The 19,117-nt window shown below is 38.5% G+C and overlaps 1 protein-coding gene across 1 annotated transcript in view; it reads left to right on the forward strand.

Moving 5' to 3' along the window:
* BRCA2 (BRCA2 DNA repair associated) overlaps positions 1–19,117 on the forward strand; it is an 87,364-nt gene that overhangs the window by 37,181 nt on the left and 31,066 nt on the right. The window contains exons 13-18 of the mRNA XM_037134509.2: positions 4,810–4,879; positions 8,027–8,460; positions 8,888–9,069; positions 12,898–13,085; positions 16,766–16,936; positions 17,444–17,798. Coding sequence (XP_036990404.2) covers positions 4,810–4,879; positions 8,027–8,460; positions 8,888–9,069; positions 12,898–13,085; positions 16,766–16,936; positions 17,444–17,798 — 1,400 coding nt within the window. The remainder of the gene's footprint in view (positions 1–4,809; positions 4,880–8,026; positions 8,461–8,887; positions 9,070–12,897; positions 13,086–16,765; positions 16,937–17,443; positions 17,799–19,117) is intronic.

Raw genomic sequence — 19,117 nt, forward strand, 5'->3', positions numbered from 1 at the left:
GATTAATAGGTCTTTAAATTCTCCATCAGATAGGTTGCCTATGTCCTCATTGCTTAGTTCTATTTCTAAAGTTTTGCTGTGTTCTTTCATTTGGGCCATATTTTTTTGTCTTGGTGAAGCTGATAGGTTGTGAGGGGGCAGGGCCTTAGGTATTCACCTGGGCATGGCAAACCTCCTTGCTGTGTTATGGTGCTGTCTCTGGGGGAAAGGCAAGAGAGGGAACAAGGCAGCTTGCCTGCTCCTACCTAGTGCACTTTCCAAGGGATTCTCCTATGAGATGGGGAATTTCTTCCACCGTGGCAACCACTGTAGTCCACTTTCCCCTTAAGGCAGCCCCACCCATGCAGTCTGCTGCAAGCCATGCGGGCCAGTCCGCAGATTTGTCATGGTTTTTCTCAGCCGACTGGCCTTTTGGTTCATGGTCTGCCACCTTACTGTTCTGGTTGTTCTGATTGATTTTATCTTTAATTCCTTGGTTGAGTTCCATGTAGTTTGATTTTCTGGCACTTCTGGTTGTTTACTGATTTTAGATTGGTTATCATCCTCCTTTTGGTTGTGCAAGGAAGCAAAGGGTTTTTACATATGCGTCCATCTTGGCCAGAACTCTGGATTTTTCATGTCACTTTATATAGCCTTCATTTCTTCCCTTATGTGTTTGCCATACTCAGTTTTTCTGAGTGTGCTTATCACCAGTGTTTTGAACTCTGCATCTGACAGGTTAGCTGTCTCCATTTTGCTTTTTTTTTTTCTGGAATTTTGATCTTTTCTTTCATTTATGCCATATTTCTTTGTCTCCTCAATTTAGCAGCCTTCCTGTGTTTATTCTGTGTATTAGGTAGAGCTGCTTTGACTCTGTCTTGGCTCACCTGTTACATTGTAAGGGGCAGAGCCTTAGGTATTTGCCAGCCGAGGACAACCATCTTCACTGTTTGTATGTTAGGGCACTGTATATAAGGGAGAGGTTAGAGAAGGAACAGTGCCACTTGCTCAGCACTCGCCCCATTTTCAGTCACTTTATCCACTTTCTGTATGTGAGTGAACTCCTCTAGCTGTTGCCCTCGTGGTGGTTTCCAGAGTGGATGGGTTTGTGAATGTTTTAGGACCTTGGGGGTCCTTTAAAGGGAATGTCCTGAGAGCTTGGCAGTTTCTTCCATCATCCCACCTCCTACTGGATTCTACAGCCAGAAGTTTTGAGGCTTTACTCCAGGCACTAGAAATCAGCGTTCTATGGTCTGGCCTTGGGCTGGGATTGCTAATTCCTCAGATATCCCTCCCAGTTCTTTTTATTTGCCACAGATGAGTTTCAGACCACCTGTTTTACCACCACAGCTGCCTTGTCACTGCCACCACACTGCCGTGGCTCCCCGCCTCAACCTTTCCTACCTGTCTGGATTAATATTTCTTCTTTAAATCTTAGTTGTTATACTTCCATACAGTTTGATTTTGTGGCAGTCCTGGTTGTTTTTTATTTTGAGGTTAGTTATGATCGCTTTTATGGTTGTGAGAGGAGGCAAAGTATGTCTACTTACGCCTCCATCTTGGCTAGAATCCTTTTTATACTGTTTTAAAAATGATTGAATATTGAAGAACATCTGTGTATGCAGACTATATTTATTTGTATTTACCATGTTAAAAATTGAGACTGAAGAATTCTTGTTTGTAACATTGTACATTGGTTATGTTGAAAATAATAGTTTATGTAGTTATGCAGGTCTTCCACACATTGGCATATTTTTTATACAATATCGAGCAATCACTTTTTGTCACCATTGATCTAATATGAAAAGTTTTAAGTATTGGGAAGTTGTCAGACTAACAGAGCCAGATAAATGCTTTCCAAATTCTAGTTTTTGTTTAAAAGCTTACATTTTACCACTGACAGCAAATAATGCCACTTGTTTTACTTTGTGGTGACAAGCTCACTGAATATCCAAGTCTGAATAACTTTTTTTTTGGCTGTTGTTTTATGTAAAAACGGAATTATGTGAACATAAATGCATGGCCTTGAGCTAATCATTGCACAGCATCTGCAACAGTATGCACTAGTAGTGCAAATGTCAAGTGAAAAAGACAAATATGAGGCCAAGATGAAGGCATCAGTAGATACACTTTGCCTCCTTGCACAATCAAAAGAAGGACAACAAATTACTTAAAAACCACAAATGAGAACTGCCAGAAAGCCAAATCATATGGAAGTCCAAAACCAAGTGAGTTAAAGAGGAAACATTCAGACTGGCAGGAGAGGTGGAGACAGGCAGCTGGAGGAGAGAGGATGTATGGCAAGGTGGTGGCTGGAGGACTGGGTGGTCCCAAGTTTGCATGCAGATAAACTGGGAGGAACAACTGGGGAGCAAGATAGACCATGCAACCCAGGGTTCCAGCTCAGGAAAAGAAAGCCTCAAAACTTCTGGCTATAAAAACCTGTTTGGGTTGTAGCAGTGGGAGAAACTCCAAGTCTCACAAGACAGTTTGTTGACAGGACCCTCGGTGTCCTAGAGTGTACACAAAGCCACCCACCTGGGAATCAGCACCTGAAGGGTCCAATTTGCTTGAGGGTAGCGGGGAAGTGACTGAAAGTCAGCCAAGAGCCTAGCAAGGGCATTGTTCCCTCTCCTACTCCTCCCCCACATGCAGTGCCACAACCAGGATGTGGATTGCCCTGCCATGGCAGATACCTAAATCTTTGCCGCTTACAACATAATAGGCACACCAAGACAGAAAAAATATGGCCCACATGAAAGAACAGATCATAGCTCCAGAAACAGAACTAAGCAATGAAGAGATAGTCAACCTGTCAGATGCACAGTTCAAAACACTAGTAATCAGGGTGCTCACTGAAATGGTTGAGTATGGTTGCAAAATAGAGGAAAAAGTGAAGGCTATGCAAAGTGAAATAAATAAAAATATACAGGGAACCAACAGTGAAGAGAAGAAAACTGGTACTCAAATCAGTGATTGGCACATAAGGAGGAAATAACATTCAACCAGAGCAGAATGGAGAAACAAGAATTCAAAAACATGAGGAGAGGCTTGGGAACCTCAGGGACACCTGTAAACATTCCAACATCTGAATCATAGGGGTGCCAGAAGGAAAAGAAGAGCAAGAAATTGAAAACTATTTAGAAAAATAATGGAGAATTCCCCCCCATCTGGCAAAGGAAACAGATTTCCAGGAATATCAGAGCGTCCCAAAGAAGTTGGATCCAATGAAGCACACACCAAGGCACATCATAATTATATTACCCAAGATTAAAGATATTGAGAGAATCTTAAAAGCAGCAAAATAAAAGGAGACAGTCACCTACAAAGGAATTCCCATAAGACTATCAGCCGATTTCTCAAAAGAGACCTAGCTGGCAAGAAGGGGCTAGAAAGAAGTATTCAAAGTCATGAGAGGCAAGTGCCTGCATCCAAGATTACTCTATCTAGCAAAGCTATCATTTAGAATGGAAGGGCAGATAAAGTGCTTCCCAGATAAGGTCAAGTTAAAAGAGTTCATCATCACCAAGCCCTTATTATATGAAATGTTAAAGGGACTTATTTGAGAAAAAGAAGATAAAAACTATGAACAGTAAAATGACAACAAACTCACAACTATCAACAACTGAACCTAAAAAATCAAAGGGAAAAACAAACTAAGCAAACAATTAGAACAGGAACAGAATCACAGAAATGGATATCCCATGGAGGGTTATTAGTGTGGAGGAGGAAGGATGAGAATGCGGAAAATGTACAGGAATAAGAAGCACAAATGGTAGGTACACAATACACAGGGAAAGGTTAAGAATAGTATAGGAAATGTAGAAGCCAAAGAACTTAAATGTATGACCCATGGATATGAATTAAGGGGGAAGAATGGTGGTGGGGCAGGTGCAGGGGGATGGGGAGAAGGGAGGAAAAAAGGGATAACTCTAATAGCATAATCAATAAAATATATTTAAAATAAAGACAGACATGACATGTTACTACTACTACAGCTATTATCGTCGTTGTTATTATTATTATTATTAGCTCTCACAGCTTGGGTTCCATGATAGAGTTGTAGATTCCCACAAGGATTACCCTTTGAGATCCATTGTCTTACAATATACACATATGTAATACTTTTGAGTTTAATATACACACACACTCATTATTTTTCTTTCTTACAAGGTATCAGGATGTTATACTATGTTTTATACTTTCTTTGTTGGTATTGTTTACTTTAGAACATATCTGGACATCATTTCTAATAAGTATGGAGAACTCTTCCTCATTCAAGTATGGAGAACTCTTCCTCATTCTTTTCATGATTATGTGGTACTTGATCACGTGGCTCTATCAGTGCATTCTAGTTTTTTCAACTAGTCTCCTCCCAAAGGACTAGTAGGAGATATAAGAAGTACAAGTTACACTCTGAGAATAAATAATATCTGAAGTTTAGCTTATAATCCTTTACAAGACTAACTCTTAAATTTCATATTTGCATTGGCAATGAGCTAACACCTTTCAGGTTATGATTAACATCAGCTAACTTCATACTTTTTTCTTTTATATTTTTGTACTGTGAATATGTTTGTACTGTGACTATATTTGGAATATAGTCATCAATGTATGAATCAAATATGTCTTTTGGTAGTTATTTACTGAGAATCTATTATATGCATTGTAAATGTTAAAGCTTATAATCATATCAAATTTTGTGTGTAAATATTTACAATAATATATAACAAATAGATATAGGAAGTAAAATCTCCCATTAGTCTTTTGTTAATATCTAACATAAAATGCATGTTTATTAAGATATAATGTAAAATAACATTTTTCTAGGCACAATTAAAGATAGAAGATTGTTTCGGCATCACATTTCTGTAGAGCCAATTACCTGTGGACCTTGTTGGTAAGACATGTTTAAATTTTTTTAATTCTATTAACTACAGTGTAGGAAATGTATGGGTGTTTTTACATAAATATTTCTAAATACAATGGCACTAACATGCATACAGTAGTTAATGCTTTCATTTTGAAGGCCTGCATCAGAGTTAAATCATTGTGTGCTTGGGTCATATTGTTCAGTTCTGTCCATATACCAGCTTATTTTTTGTTTAGAATTATAACTTGATAGTTAAACAGATTATATGCCCCTTTTATGACCATGAGGTTTTGAGATTCAGTGGGGTCAAAAAAGTTACTCAAAATCCATTATCAAAAGATAGGATACATGGAAAATATGTTCTCTCTCCTCTAAAATCCTACTGAAATTACTAAGATTTCTTTAAGTGTATAAATCCACAAGGACAATGGTAAGAAGGAACAACAAAATTTTGGAAGCTAGAAGGGCTGAAAGACTTAGAAAGCCCAAATCTGACAATAGAGCCAGTAGAGAAGCTACTCAACTCAATTTAATTTTTTATAAAGAACCTGAAAGAGACTCAGGTTGTCAGCAACATGTACTACAGGTGAAGTAGAAAATAGGAAGATTCATTGAAAATCTGTTTAAGAAACATCCATATCCCTTCTGCCATTGCAGATAGCCAGTTATCCCTCTTCCAGAAGGTTATTCCCTGGAGAAGAGGAATTGGAGGGATTCTGGGAATTCTGAATTGGGGATGGGGTGGTGGGAAGGTACTGAATGCAGAGATTAAGAAAAAATCTCTGTGTCGAATAGTGAGACTCCCTGGCCTCCTTCCCATACTTGGCTTCCATTGCTGGTAGCCAAGCTTCTAGGCAAAAGACTGGAAGGTTTTTTCGGGGCAGGGGGGCAATATGACCAGCTCGGTAGACCAAAGTAAAAATACTGACAGTTGCAACAGCATAGCTGTTACACCAGACAGTGAAGTCAACAACAGACAAGCCCACCAGCACACAGCTTTCAATTGGCTCTTCAGTGCCTCACTCTGAAATAAGAAGAGCTAATCAAGAAATACCTGTCCCTGGAAGAAAGCCTGTATGAAAGACAGTGTCCAAAGCACAAAGGAACGGAGGGAGGGTGAAAAGAAGGGTGGGGAGGATAAGGAATTGAAAGGGTATAGACTGTGCAAGGAGAAGAAAACTTTTTAAAAACTTAACTAATATTCTCAGGAAAGAGTATACTGCATCCTTAAAATATGTACTAAAGAGCTCTTAGAAATTAAAAATATGATAGCACAAATGAATTAGTAGAGGTAACAGAAGATCAAAGTTATGAGTGTTCCCAGAAAGTGGAACAGAAAGATGAAGAGATGAAGAAAGTACTGAAAAGATCATCAGAAAAGTCTGAAATTTTGAAGTTTGAGAAAGAAGGAACAGAAGAAATGAGAGAAATTTTCAAAGAAAGAACTTATTTTATCACTACTAAAGGACATGAGTTTCCTTGGTTAAAAGGGTCCTCAGAATGAGCACATAAATAAAATAACCCACACTAAGGGAAATCCTTGTGAAATTTTTGGACTATAGGTGCAGAGAGGAACCTTAAATTTTTCAGAAGACAAGAAAACAAATCAGGTTTCAAACAACGTTTTAAGAGTCGTATATAAATCATCTCATCATTAACAATGGAAGCTGGAACATTATAGATTCTATGATGTATAAGGCAGAGCAATGCCTTTGAAATTCTGAGAGGAAATTATTTCTACCCCAGTGTCTTAACACTAACCAATTATCAAAGAAGTGTGAGTATAGACTTTTTTCAGGTGCCAATTACCACAAGGTTTATCTCCATAGCATTTACTACCATATGACATGTTTGTCTATTTCCCTCCACAAGAATATAAACTCTGTGATTTTATTTCCTCATTATATCCCCCAGCCAGAACAGCGCCTGGCACATAGTAGGACCTCATTAAATATTTGATGGATAGATGAATGGGTAACTAAATTACTTGAAGTTACTAGGGTAACTTCAAGTTCCATTGGTTTCAAGTTGGGTAAAAGGAAGTATGGGGTTTTCAAAAGATATTGGTTAGGTAGAACATGTATGCTAGAGAAGATGATAAATTTAATTTTGTCCATGTTGAGTTTGAGAAGAGTGTGGAAGAGCAAGGCAGGGCTGTCTGGTGCTTTATGCAGTTCAAAGTATAGGAATAACACTAGGGGACAGTCAGGCGTGAGATGCAGGTTAGTGTTTGTATTGTTAGGTAGATGTTACAGCAGTGGATATGACTGGCCTTGCCCAGGAAAGTGTCTAGGAAAGAAATCCAGCTTTGGAGACAGGAATATTTTTAAGAGTCAAAACGAAAAAACAAGAGGAAAAAGAAAAGAAAAACAAACAAAGGGGCAATGGTGTTGTAGATATTAGTGGTGAGAATTTTAAGAAGAAAAAAGTCAATTATCACAAATCCCAAAGGTCTAGTAGAATGAGTGTACACATGAAGCAATATTTGGAGTTTTTTTGGCATTTGGGAGGTTATTAGTGACTTTATCAAGAAAAGTTTGTACAGTAGTAATAGAAAATAAGAGTTCAATGAATGGAAATTGAGGAAGTGAAAATTGCCAGTTTAGATTACTTATTTAAGAAAGTTGGGGATGAGGGGTATGGAACAGCGACTGTGGTCTTGAAGGGGAGGCAAGGCTGAGGAAAAAGCATTTAAAGAGTGGTCAAGGCTTTCTGGCTAAATGAAAGGGACAGGGACACTAAAAAGAAAAAAGTATCAACAGGTGGTAGAAAGAGAAAGGAAGGAAGTAGAATAGTGACTGAAAGAATGGGGCTCCTGAAAAACCAAGATATTACTTGGGGTCAGAAGTACATATTTTATGGCATTAGCCATGGAAAGAAGATAGGTAACTTTCTCTGGTAAAAGGTGAGTGAGGAGATAGACACAAGGATCCCTGTTTGACAGACTCTTTCATTATGGGAAGTAAGTAGTAAATTCAAAGGCTGGTGTCAGTATGTGAGAAGTTGTGATGGACTTGGAAAATGTGGTTCTGGATGGCAAATGCAAAACAGTTACCAGAATAGTATTACCATACAGCAGTGAGGGTCTCCCCCCAAAAATGCATATCCCATAACTTGTGTGTGTATGTGTGTACTTTTATTGGTAATTAATCAAATGTTTTCTTCCCACTGTAGCACAACTAAGGAAAGGCAAGAAATACAGACTCCAAATTTTACTGAACCTGGTCAGGAACTTCTGTCTAAATCTCATTTTTATGAACAACTGACTTTTGAAAACTCTTCAAGCAATTTATCAGTTTTGGGGGAGCCATTTTGTAAGGTTTCTGCCACAAGAAATAAGAAAAGGAGACACTCAATGACTACAGGCAAACTGACAAGAGTCTTTGTCCCACCTTTTAAAGCTAAATCACATTCTCACAGAGATGATCAGTGTCTTAGCAGCAATACTAATTTGAAGGAAAACAAACAAACACCAAAAAACATAGTTGAACCTGGCTCTGGTAGTAGTAAAAATAATATTAATGACAATGAAATTCATCAGTCTAACAAAGATAACTCCAATCAAGTAGCACCTATAATCTCTGCAAAGTGTGAAGAAAAATCTTTAGGTATTGTGTGAAAATTTGTGTGTTTATATTTTTGCCTTTCAGTTAGATATTTCTTAAATAATGCTTTAAGGATTTCCCCCCATTTGTGATGATTAATAATTTCAAAACTGTCTTTAATGCTAAAGTTTTCCAAGCCCAAAGATTAGGTTTAAATTATTCTAATATTTCCTTTCAAAGGTAATTACTTGTGGACACAAAAACTAGGGCTAGTATTACTGGAATATATTTTTTGATCAGGCTAGTAATTTTCTTCCAAATCTGAAATAAAAATAATAGACTTATTTCTATTCTTTAGTAGTTGAAACTTTTTTAATTCCTGAAAATTTTAAATTAGAGCTAAGTGATATGTATAATTTTATAAAGCAAGGATTGTGCTTTTAAATTTTATATCAATATTATCTTTTACTAATTACTTATTCCTTAATAGATTTAGTTGCAAATCTTCAGAATGCCAGAGATATGCAGAATATGCGGATTAAAAAGAAACATGGACAACGTATTTTTCCACAGCCAGGAAGTCTGTATCTTGCAAAAACATCCTCTATGCCAAGAATCTCTCTGAAAGCAGCAGTAGAAGGCCAAGTTCCTTCTGCATGTTCCCATAAACAGGTATGCTTTGTTAACCACACTAGTAGCTTTCATAGTAATGTATAATTTTATTTTATTAACTAGTGTCTCCAGATTATTTTCTTTTTCTTAAAGATTTTACTATTTTTAGAGAGGAAGGGAGGAAGGAAGAGGGGTAGAGAAACACCAATGTGTGGTTTCCTTTCACATACCCCTTACTGGGGAACTGGCCCACAACCCAGGCATGTGCCCTGACTGGGCATTGAACCAGCAACCCTTTGCTTTCCAGTCTGGTTTTCAATCCACTGAACCACAGGAGCCAGGGCTCCAAATTGTTCTGTTGAAAGAAAGAACCAATTGAACCACGATGAAAGAAATCATGTTTCCTAATCCACCTACAGGGACACCCTTCTTCTCCTTCGGTGCCTTAACCCTACAAAGTGATCTGTGCTCCAGAACTAGTATTTCTCTTCTTTTTTCTTTTTAATATATTTTATTGATTATGCCATTACAGTTGTCCCATTTCCCTCCCTTCATTCCCTCCACCCTGCACACCCCCTCCCCCACCATTTCCACCCCTTCAGTTTATGTCCATGTGTCACAAGTTCTTTAGATTCTATATTTCCCCTACTATTCTTGCCCTCCCCCCTGTCTATTTTCTATCTACTGTCTATGCTACTTATTTTTTTGTACCTTCTCCCCCCTTCTCCTTCTCCCACTCCTCTGTTGCTAACTCTCCATGTGATCTTCATTTCTATGTTTCTACTCCTGATCTAGCTGTCCTCTTAGTTTTCTTTTGTTTTAGGTGTGGTTGTTAATAACTGTGAGTTTGCTGTCCTTCCACTGTTCATCTTTTTTATTTCCTTTTTCTTAGATAAGTCCCTTTAACATTTCATATAATAAGGGCTTGGTGATGATGAACTCCTTGAACTTGACCTTATCTGAGAAGCACTTTATCTGCCCCTCCATTCTAAATGCAGGCTTCACTGGATAGAGCTATCTTGGATGTAGGTCTTTGGATTTCATGACTTGGAATACTTCTTTCCATCCCCTTCTTGCCTGTAAGGTCTCTTTTGAGAAGTCAGCTGACAGTCTGATGGGAAGTCCTTTGTAGTGACTGTTCCCTTATCTCTTGCTGCTTCTAGGATTCTCTCCTTCATTTGAATCTTGGGTAATGTAATGATGATGTGCCTTGGTGTGTTCCTTCTTGGGTCCAACTTCTTTGGGACTCTCTGAGCTTCCTGGATTTCCTGGAAGTCTGTTTCCTTTGCCAGATTGGGGAAGTTCTCCTTTATTGTTTGTTCAAATAAGTTTTCCACTTGTTGCTCTTCCTCTTCCCCTTCTGGTACCCCTATAATTCGGATGTTGGAGCGTTTAAAGATGTCCTGGAGGTTCCTAAGCCTCTCCTCATTTTTTGAATTCTTGTTTCTTCATATTTTTCTGTTTGGTCATTTTTTTCTTCCTTCTGGTCCACTCCCTTGATTTGAGTCTCAGTTTCCTTTCCATCAAATTGGTGCTTTTACACAATACCTGTGCATTTCCCTTCATTTCAATTAGTTTAGTCTTCAATTGTTCCCCTAATTTGTGACTAAAATCAACCAGTTCTCTGAGCATCCTAATCACCAGTGTTTTGAACTGTGCAATTTCTTGGTCGCTTAGATGTATTGGCTCTGGGTATTGGCTCTGGGGCTTTGAGCTCTTCTTGAGCCATGATGATTTGATCTTCGTGCCTGTTACGTATGAGGAGGGGAGCCTTAGGTGTTCACCAGGGCGGGGCCACGCAGGTCACTGGTTATTGATGCTGTATGTGGGGGAGGGGTCAAAGAGGGGCAATAGTAGTCCCCTCTGTTGCTTCCTGCCACTGGGGCCTGCACGGTCTGTCTCACTGCTTGCTCCTTCACTGGTTTATCTGCATGCAAATGTATGACCGCGGTCAGCCTGCCGCCTTGCGCCCTCACTGGGTCCGTCCCTTGCTACCCCACACCTGGGACCTGCCCATGGCGACCCACTCTGCTGCTGGCTCTGCCTCTCTTACCAGTCTGGCTGAATGGTTCCGTTGTTGTTGGACTTGTATAGTTCAATTTTCTGTGGTTTGGCTGTGTTTTTGTTGCTAAAACTTTGTTGTTTTTAAGCTTGGTTGTGTGAGAAGGCACAGTGTTTCCACCTATGCCTCCATCTTGGCGGAAGTCCTCTGAGCTGTTCTTCTTGAGCCATAATGTTTTGGTCTGTTCACACCTGTTACATATGATGGGGTGGATCTTTAGGTGTTCATCAGGGTGGGGCGACCCAGTCAGTGGGTTTTGACGCTGTATGTGGGGGCAGGGTCAGAGAGGGGTAATGGCGTTTGTTCTGCTCTCTCTCGGATTTTGGTCCCCTCTGCTGCTTCCCGAAAGCAAACCTGGCCTCCCTGGTGCTGGCTCCCCGTGTGTTGACCTGTGCACCCTCCAGGACCCTGTGGGTCTCTCCAACGAACTCTCTGTGAGCCTGGAAGCTTCTCCTGGCACCTCAACCCTGAAAGTTTTTCCAATTGGTGCTTTTAGGCTTTAATTCCTGTCGTTGGGGCCCTAACCTTTGTAGTCTGTCTCATTGCTCGCTCCTTTGCATGGTTTATCTGCGCGCAAATGTGTGACCACAGTCAGCCAGCCACCTTGCGCCCTCAGTGGGTCTGCCTGTTACCACCCCATGCCTGGGATCTGCCAACCACCACCTTATGCTCCTGGGTCGGTCTGACCGCTTTTTTCTGTGCGACCCTGCTCCGCCAGCAGCTGACTCCACCCCTTACCAGTCTGGCTGAATGGTTCGTTTTTGTTGGACTTCTGTACAATTCAATTTTCTGTGTTGTGGTTGCGTTTTTGTTACTAAAACTTTGTTGTCTTTAAACTTGGTTGTGCGAGGAGGTACAGTGTTTCTACCGGTGCCTCCATCTTGGCTGGAAGTTCCTCTCTTCTCTTTTTAAAATGCATTTTATTATTATGAGTGCTCTCAGCTAGGGGTTAGAGGAAGGTAGTCTTACTGAATTTAAATTGTGAATAACTCATAGTCCTAAACCCACTAAGAGCTAGCCACATTTTTAAAGGAGGATTCTTATTAAGCCAATACTATCTAGTTAGCATTTTAGGCACCAGAGAAGTGAAAATAATATTGGTAATATTAATAGATAATTTTTTTTTCTTTTTAGTATTTTCTATGTCTGGGCACTTTTCTAAGCTCTGTGCTTGCTGGTTGTTATCTCATTTAACCTTCACAAGTACCTAAAATAAAGTCACCATTTTTTGTTCATCATTTTATAAATGGGAGCACAGAGAAGGTTAAGTAACTGCCCCAAAGTCACATGACTAGCAAGTAGAAGAGCCACAATTCCAAAGCCAAGCGCCTGACTCCAGAGTCAAGTCTGAACAAAGGAAAAGACACTCTGGGGTCAGGCCTCTGGGGTAAAATTAAGTACCTTGGACCTAGGCCAGGCAGTGTAGAAAAATGACCTCCTGAGGTCAGACTCCCTGAAAAACTTACACTTTTTACTGTTCTCTCTCTTCTAAATTTTTGGACTTAAAGTTTTTGTTAAACATTGTTCCTTTTTTTTTTTTATCCCTACAATGACTTCTAATGGCAGATCTATCCAGAGAAGTATATACAAAGGGATATGAAAAAGGTGCAACAGACTCTCTCTAATGCATGGGTTATTTATAGTACATCAGCAGTTTAGCTTCTAGTACATAAGTTAAATGTTTTAATAGTGATTAATATTTAAATGAAAATTTGGGGGTAAATTCAGTTTTGGTTTCTTACAGTTTTTATTGTACAAAACATTCTATTTTATTTGATTTTGGTTTTTATTCATTATCAGATTTTTCTATTATTTCTTTTGTGCAGCTATATATATATGGCATCTCTAAACATTGCATAAAAATTAACAGCAAAACTGCAGAGTCTTTTCAGTTCCACACTCAGGATTATTTTGGTAAAGAAGGTACAGGAGCTGGAGAGGGAGCACAGTTGGCTGATGGTGGATGGCTCATACCCTCCAATGATGGGAAGGCTGGAAAAGAAGAATTTTATAGGTACTGTTTGTAAAAAGAGATTTGTGTTAACTTTTACATACTGTATCATCCCTTTTCCTTACAAAGTCCCTCTTTTTTCTCTTTCCTAATCTATCTTGAACTTTAAAAGTTGTTCAGGAATCAAATTTTTACATACTGAATCATTTTAAAGGCATTATGGTTCATTTTACATTCTGTTGAAATCTTTTTTTTTTTTTTTAATCATCACTCAAGGACATTCCATCTCTAATGATTTAGAGAGGAAAGGAGAAACAGAAATATCACTATGAGAGAGAAACATTGATTGGTCACCTGCTACATACACCTGGACCAGGGATTGAACCCACAATCCAGGCACTTGCCCTGACTGAGAATCAAACCCCCAATTCTTCAGTCACAGGTCAACATTCCGTACAGCTGACCTACACCAGCCAGGGCATGTTAAAATATTTTAAAAAGTAAATTATGCTTTGTCTTAGGATTTAATGAATTGGCTTTTCTTAAATTGGGACACTTTTCTTATGCATTTAAAAATAAAGACTGATAAGAAAAATTAAACTTGAATTGGCCTTATTGTAGACCCCCATATACATACAGTTATGTCATATTCTCTTACTTGTATATTTCAATAAGTATGAAATAGAAATACTAAAAATTAAACATAAGTACCCAAATGTCAGTAAATGCCAAAAGTTAGTGAACACCACTGCCCTCAACATCAACAATTTAGAAACTATATAACTTCCTATGATTCCAATGTTTATATAGCATAATTTAAAGCTTTTGCTCTCAGAGATGTATTACCTCATGCCAGTGACAAGAGATGGGAAGCTTTTCTATAGTGCTCTGATTTTTTAATATCTCTATACCTTTCTAAATTTTAAAGTTTTGGGGAAGTGATAAAACATTTTGTCTTAAATTTTTATTGTGTATTTTGTGTTATTGGAATGTTTGTTACTTACATGTTATTTTAAAAGAATGTTATTTACATCTTGCACCTGCCTCACATAACATATATCTGCTATCGATTCTAGTTGGAAAAGTATGGTAAACAGTTCTAGTATTTTGTTGTGTTAAGTAAACTGCATTGTGTAGAGGTTAAGCGCGATGACCCTGTAATCAGGTGGGCAAGACTCATGATGTTTGAGTGTTGAAACTCAGGTTATTTATGAATCATTCAGTAAATATTTACTTAGCACCTACAGTATGCCAGATACTATCCTATTAGGAATACAACAACAAAATAATCTTTTCTAAAAGTCAAACATTCCAGTAGAGCAGTCTTGAGTGGGGAAAGAAACTTTTTTTAAAAAGTAAATTGGAGGCCCTGGCTGGTGTAGCTCAGTGGATTGAGCGCGGGCCTGCGAACCAGAGGATTGCGGTTCAATTCCCAGTCAGGGCACATGCCTGGGTTGCAGGCCGGTTCCCTGCAGGCCAGTTCCCAGCAGGGGACACACGAAAGGCAACCATACATTGATGTTTCTCTCCCTCTCTCCTTCTCCTCTAAAGATAAATAAATAAATAAAATATTTTTTAAAAAAAAAAAAGTAAATTGGCCCTGGCCTGGGGCTTAGTTTGTTGGAGCAAGGTCCTGAGAACCCAAATGGTTGAGTGTTCCATCCCCCACCAGGGCACATAATGAAGTTGTGAGTTTCATCCCCAGTCAGATGCTTATGGGAGGCAGTCAATCAATGTTTCTCACAGTAATTTCTCTCTGTCTCTCTCATCTTTCTAAAATTGATGAAAAAAATATATCCTCTGGTGAAGGTTAAAAAAATAAGCAAATTGTATAGTATATTAGAATGTAATAAATACTATGAAGATAAAGCTGGAAAGTGGGGTTAGGGAGAGTTAGGTGAGGAGAGGTACAGTTTTTTAAGTAGAATAAGTGTCAGGAGGCTTCGGGTCTGTGACATTCTTATCAGTGACCTGAAGGAGGTCAAGGGAATGAGCATAGGACAGTGTGGGGACAGCATCCAGATTCTATAGGGCAGCATACAATAGGAGGAACATTAGTATAGCTGGAGTAGACTGGGTAGCAGGGGCTGTGGTAGATGAGATAGAAGGGTAGGACCTTATAGAACTTTGTAAGAACATTGGCTTTTACAATGTTCTTACAATGTAAGAACAAATGGCTGAGTAATCATTTTCACTTAGAATGTTTAAAGCAGAAGGTGACATGATCTAGCTTGTTTTTTGAAAGAATGACTCTGGCTACTTCTTAGGATCAGAAAGTAGGGAAGGGCAGGGGTGGAGACAGAGAGACTACATAGGAAGCTTTTGCACTAATCCTGGTGAGAAATATTTGCTTTGGCCAGGGAGGTACAATTGAGTTAGTAAAAAGCAATTGGATTCTGGCTATATTTTGAGGGATTGAAGGTTTGCTTCAATCCCTGAAGCAAATGCTCAAGGATTGGATAAGGAGTGTGAGATAAAGAGGGGAGTAAAGATAGCTTTAAAAGATTTTGGCAGTAGTTGGAAGGGTAGTTACCATGTACATAATATTGAGAAGACCAAGGATGGAAGGGAAATTGAGAGTTCAGTTTGGGACATTTGAAGTTAAGGTTACCAGTAGACATGCAGGGAGAGATGTTGAATAGGCAGTTGGAATTCATAAAGTATAGGTCAAAGAAATCAATTGGTGAGTGGTCAGGATATAGATGTAATTTAAAGCTATGAAAAAGAGATTTAGAAAGAGCAACCACAAGTTAAAAATAAATGCCAAAGAGTGTGGTGTTGCAAGCCAAGTGAAGATGGAACTTTGGGGAATAGAGAATAACCAGCTATATCAGTGCTGCTAGTAGATAAAGTAAAATGGGGACTGAGAATTGACAGCTGGGTTTAGCAACATTGGGGTCATCACTAATCTTAATAAAATAATACAGTAAGTAGTTTGGTGGAGCAAAAGCCTAATCAGAATGCAATAAAAAGGGCAGTGGAGGTAGAGGAGTTGGAGAGAGAGAGAATGTAGTCATCCTTTCAGACATTGCCTACCAGAGAAGCAGAGAAAACGGGCAGTATCGGAAGAAGGAAGTAGGATCAGAGGGTGTCGGGTTTTGTTGTGTTTATTTGTTTTAAGGTAGAAACAGATTTTTTTTATTTTTTTTTTTGCTGGAAATCATCCAGTAGAGAGGAGTGAAATTGATGACGCAAGGGAGAAGGAGGCATTTCTAGGTCGGTGTCCTTGACTAGGCAAGAAAGGTTGGGAGCTTGGGTACAAATGGCAGGAGAGGACAAAGTGAAGGGTACAGATGCTAGTGGGTTGGTATATGTGAGGGTGGAAGTTTAAGGAAGTTCTCTTTTGATTATTTCTGCCCACTTAGTACTACGAGTAAGAATGGGGAAGGAAGAAGAGTTTGCAATTTGAGTAGAGGGGGGAGCACCAGGACTAGAGGGGAAGTTCTTATGTGATTTCTAAACAGTCTCTTTAAGATGAAAAGTAATCACGAATATAAGTATTTGAAATTAAGGATCTCATTTTCCAGTTGAAATAATTGTTTTGACTAATATGTTAAGTGGATTTGTATTATATTTTGACAAGTCATATCATTTTGTAAAATAACATTACTTATTGATTGTACATTAACTCAGAAATTTATTGAATATTCTTGTATAGTATACATTTTTGCAAAGAATAGTCATGTTTACTGAATTTAATATTATCTTACATGTTTTTTACTATATTATTGCACTTTGTTCAGGGCTCTGTGTGACACCCCAGGTGTGGATCCAAAGCTTATTTCTAGAGCTTGGGTCTATAATCACTATAGATGGATTGTATGGAAACTGGCAGCTATGGAATTTGCCTTTCCTAAGCAATTTGCTACTAGATGCTTAAACCCAGAAAGGGTGCTTCTTCAGCTAAAATACAGGTAAGTTTAAAGCATTCCATTATGTGCTCATATGCTGCAGTATGATTCAGACTTCTGTGCAGTCTGTGACTTCATGCCATAAAGGTACACAAGCCAGTGGGTAGTGAACTTGCCATCCCACACTGGTGTTCATTTGTACAGAGTAGTTCTCTTGTCGTCTCCCTGGCCCCACCTAAGGGAAATTACACATTCATACACCTTTTACTTCCCTCTTCCCCCACCCCCTCCTTAACTTCTTGGCATATGAGAAGGATATGAATTTCCAATTTGATCCACTGTTTGCAAATTGCTAATAAAACATTTTTGCATTTTGGGGGTTTTAACATTTAACTGATATTTTAACAGTATAAAATTTAATATACTGCTAGCTACTAAATTTTAAATTCTCTTCTATCTCAGTATTTCTTCAGTAAAGGTACTACATTTTTATTGTCAATTATTAGATGACTGTTTTTACATTGAAATTGTAGACTCACAACTTCTAAAATAATGCATTTTTCTTTTTAGATATGATGTGGAAATTGATAAAAGTCAAAGATCAGCTATTAAAAAGATAATGGAAAGGGATGACACAGCTGCAAAAACCCTTGTTTTCTGTGTTTCTGAAATACTTTTACCAAGCTCAAGTTTACCTGAAACTTCTAGCAGTAAAGCTAGTGATGTGGATATCAGCAAAGCAGCCACTGTGGAACTGACAGATGGATGGTACGCTGTGAAGGCCCAGCTGGACCCCCCTCTCTTGGCTCTCGTACAGAAAGGTAGATGGGCAGTCGGTCAGAAGATCATCACTCATGGAGCAGAACTGGTAGGCTCTCCTGATGCCTGTTCACCTCTTGAAGCCCCCGAATCTCTTAGATTAAAGGTATGTTAGATTAATGCACTCTCTTAATAAAAATCAGTCACTGATTCAGTTAAATTTTAGAAAGGCATTACATCTAAAATTTTAAATATGACTTATGCCTGTTCCTTAACAGGCATAAGTTTATTCTGGGTTTTTTTTTTAGTGTACTCTAATCTCAGTATAAGCAGCAGTTTCCTCAGACATACTTCTCAGAATGTATATCCGTCATTAAGCTGCATGTGACTATATAAGGCTCATGACCCCCCCGAAAAAGTAGTCACTGATGCAACCCTCCCTGACCTCTCCATTCAGGGCCTACAGAGGCAACCACTGAAAATCCCCTTGGCTCTTTCTTGGCTTATATGCTGTGTCTTCTTCTCTCCTTCAGTTTAGACATTGACTTATATTAGCTCCCTGCTGTGAAAGAGGGCTGAAACATATAGTCAATGTTTACATTATAATGACTATGAAAAATATTTTTTGCAACTCAGCATACCATATATATATGATTACATCTCCTTTTTAACAACTTACTGCTTTCCCTAGAGTTACTGTGTTGCCTTTTCTTTTCCCTTTTTAGTTTTCTGTGTCCTTACCACCGACTTAGGAGTTACATAAAACTCATCTCAGTGTTTTAAAATAACCTTTTTTGGATCCATTTCTTTTTCTTGGAGATCCTTGCCCCTCTCCATATTCTTGCTTTATTATTATAAAGTGGTGATTTTCTATATAAGCTACATAGGTATCCTGGACAGTATTTTCACCCCTTTCTGTGTCAGTAGAATTTTCTGCATTTCATATCTTTCTAGATTTTTTAGTTTCGAGGGCACACAACCTCCAGAGGCTTCTTGAGAGAGGGAGTATGCAGCTGCTTTAATCACATTGTAAGGTTGACCAAATGTAGACTTTGAGGTTCAAATAATTTATTTAGAATTTTGAAGATATTTCATCTGTTCACTTGTTACTTCTAGTTGTAGCTTCTACTGCATTCATGCTATTCTTATTCTTAGCTGTTCACTAAGGGATCTTTTTCCAAGACATTTTCAACATCATATGTCTCTAGTATTCTGAAATTTCATAATAATGTACTTTGGTGTCAGCCTTACTTTTTAATCATTGTCCTGGCTACACGGTGGCAATTAATCTATAAACATATGTCCTTCATTGAGTTCTAGGAAAGTTCCTTGAAATAGGTCTTTGATCATTTCTTCCCTTACATTTTTCAAAATTCTGAATATTTAGGTACTAGGCCTCTTAGATTGGTCCTCTAATTTTCTTGTTTTTTTCCTCCTATCTTCCATTTTGTTGTTTTCTCCCCACCAATTTCTAGTTCTTAATTT

Source organism: Artibeus jamaicensis, unplaced genomic scaffold (assembly GCF_021234435.1).
Source record: "Artibeus jamaicensis isolate MK-2021 breed Jamaican fruit bat unplaced genomic scaffold, CSHL_Jam_final contig_2002, whole genome shotgun sequence".
Classification (NCBI taxonomy): Eukaryota; Metazoa; Chordata; class Mammalia; order Chiroptera; family Phyllostomidae; genus Artibeus; species Artibeus jamaicensis.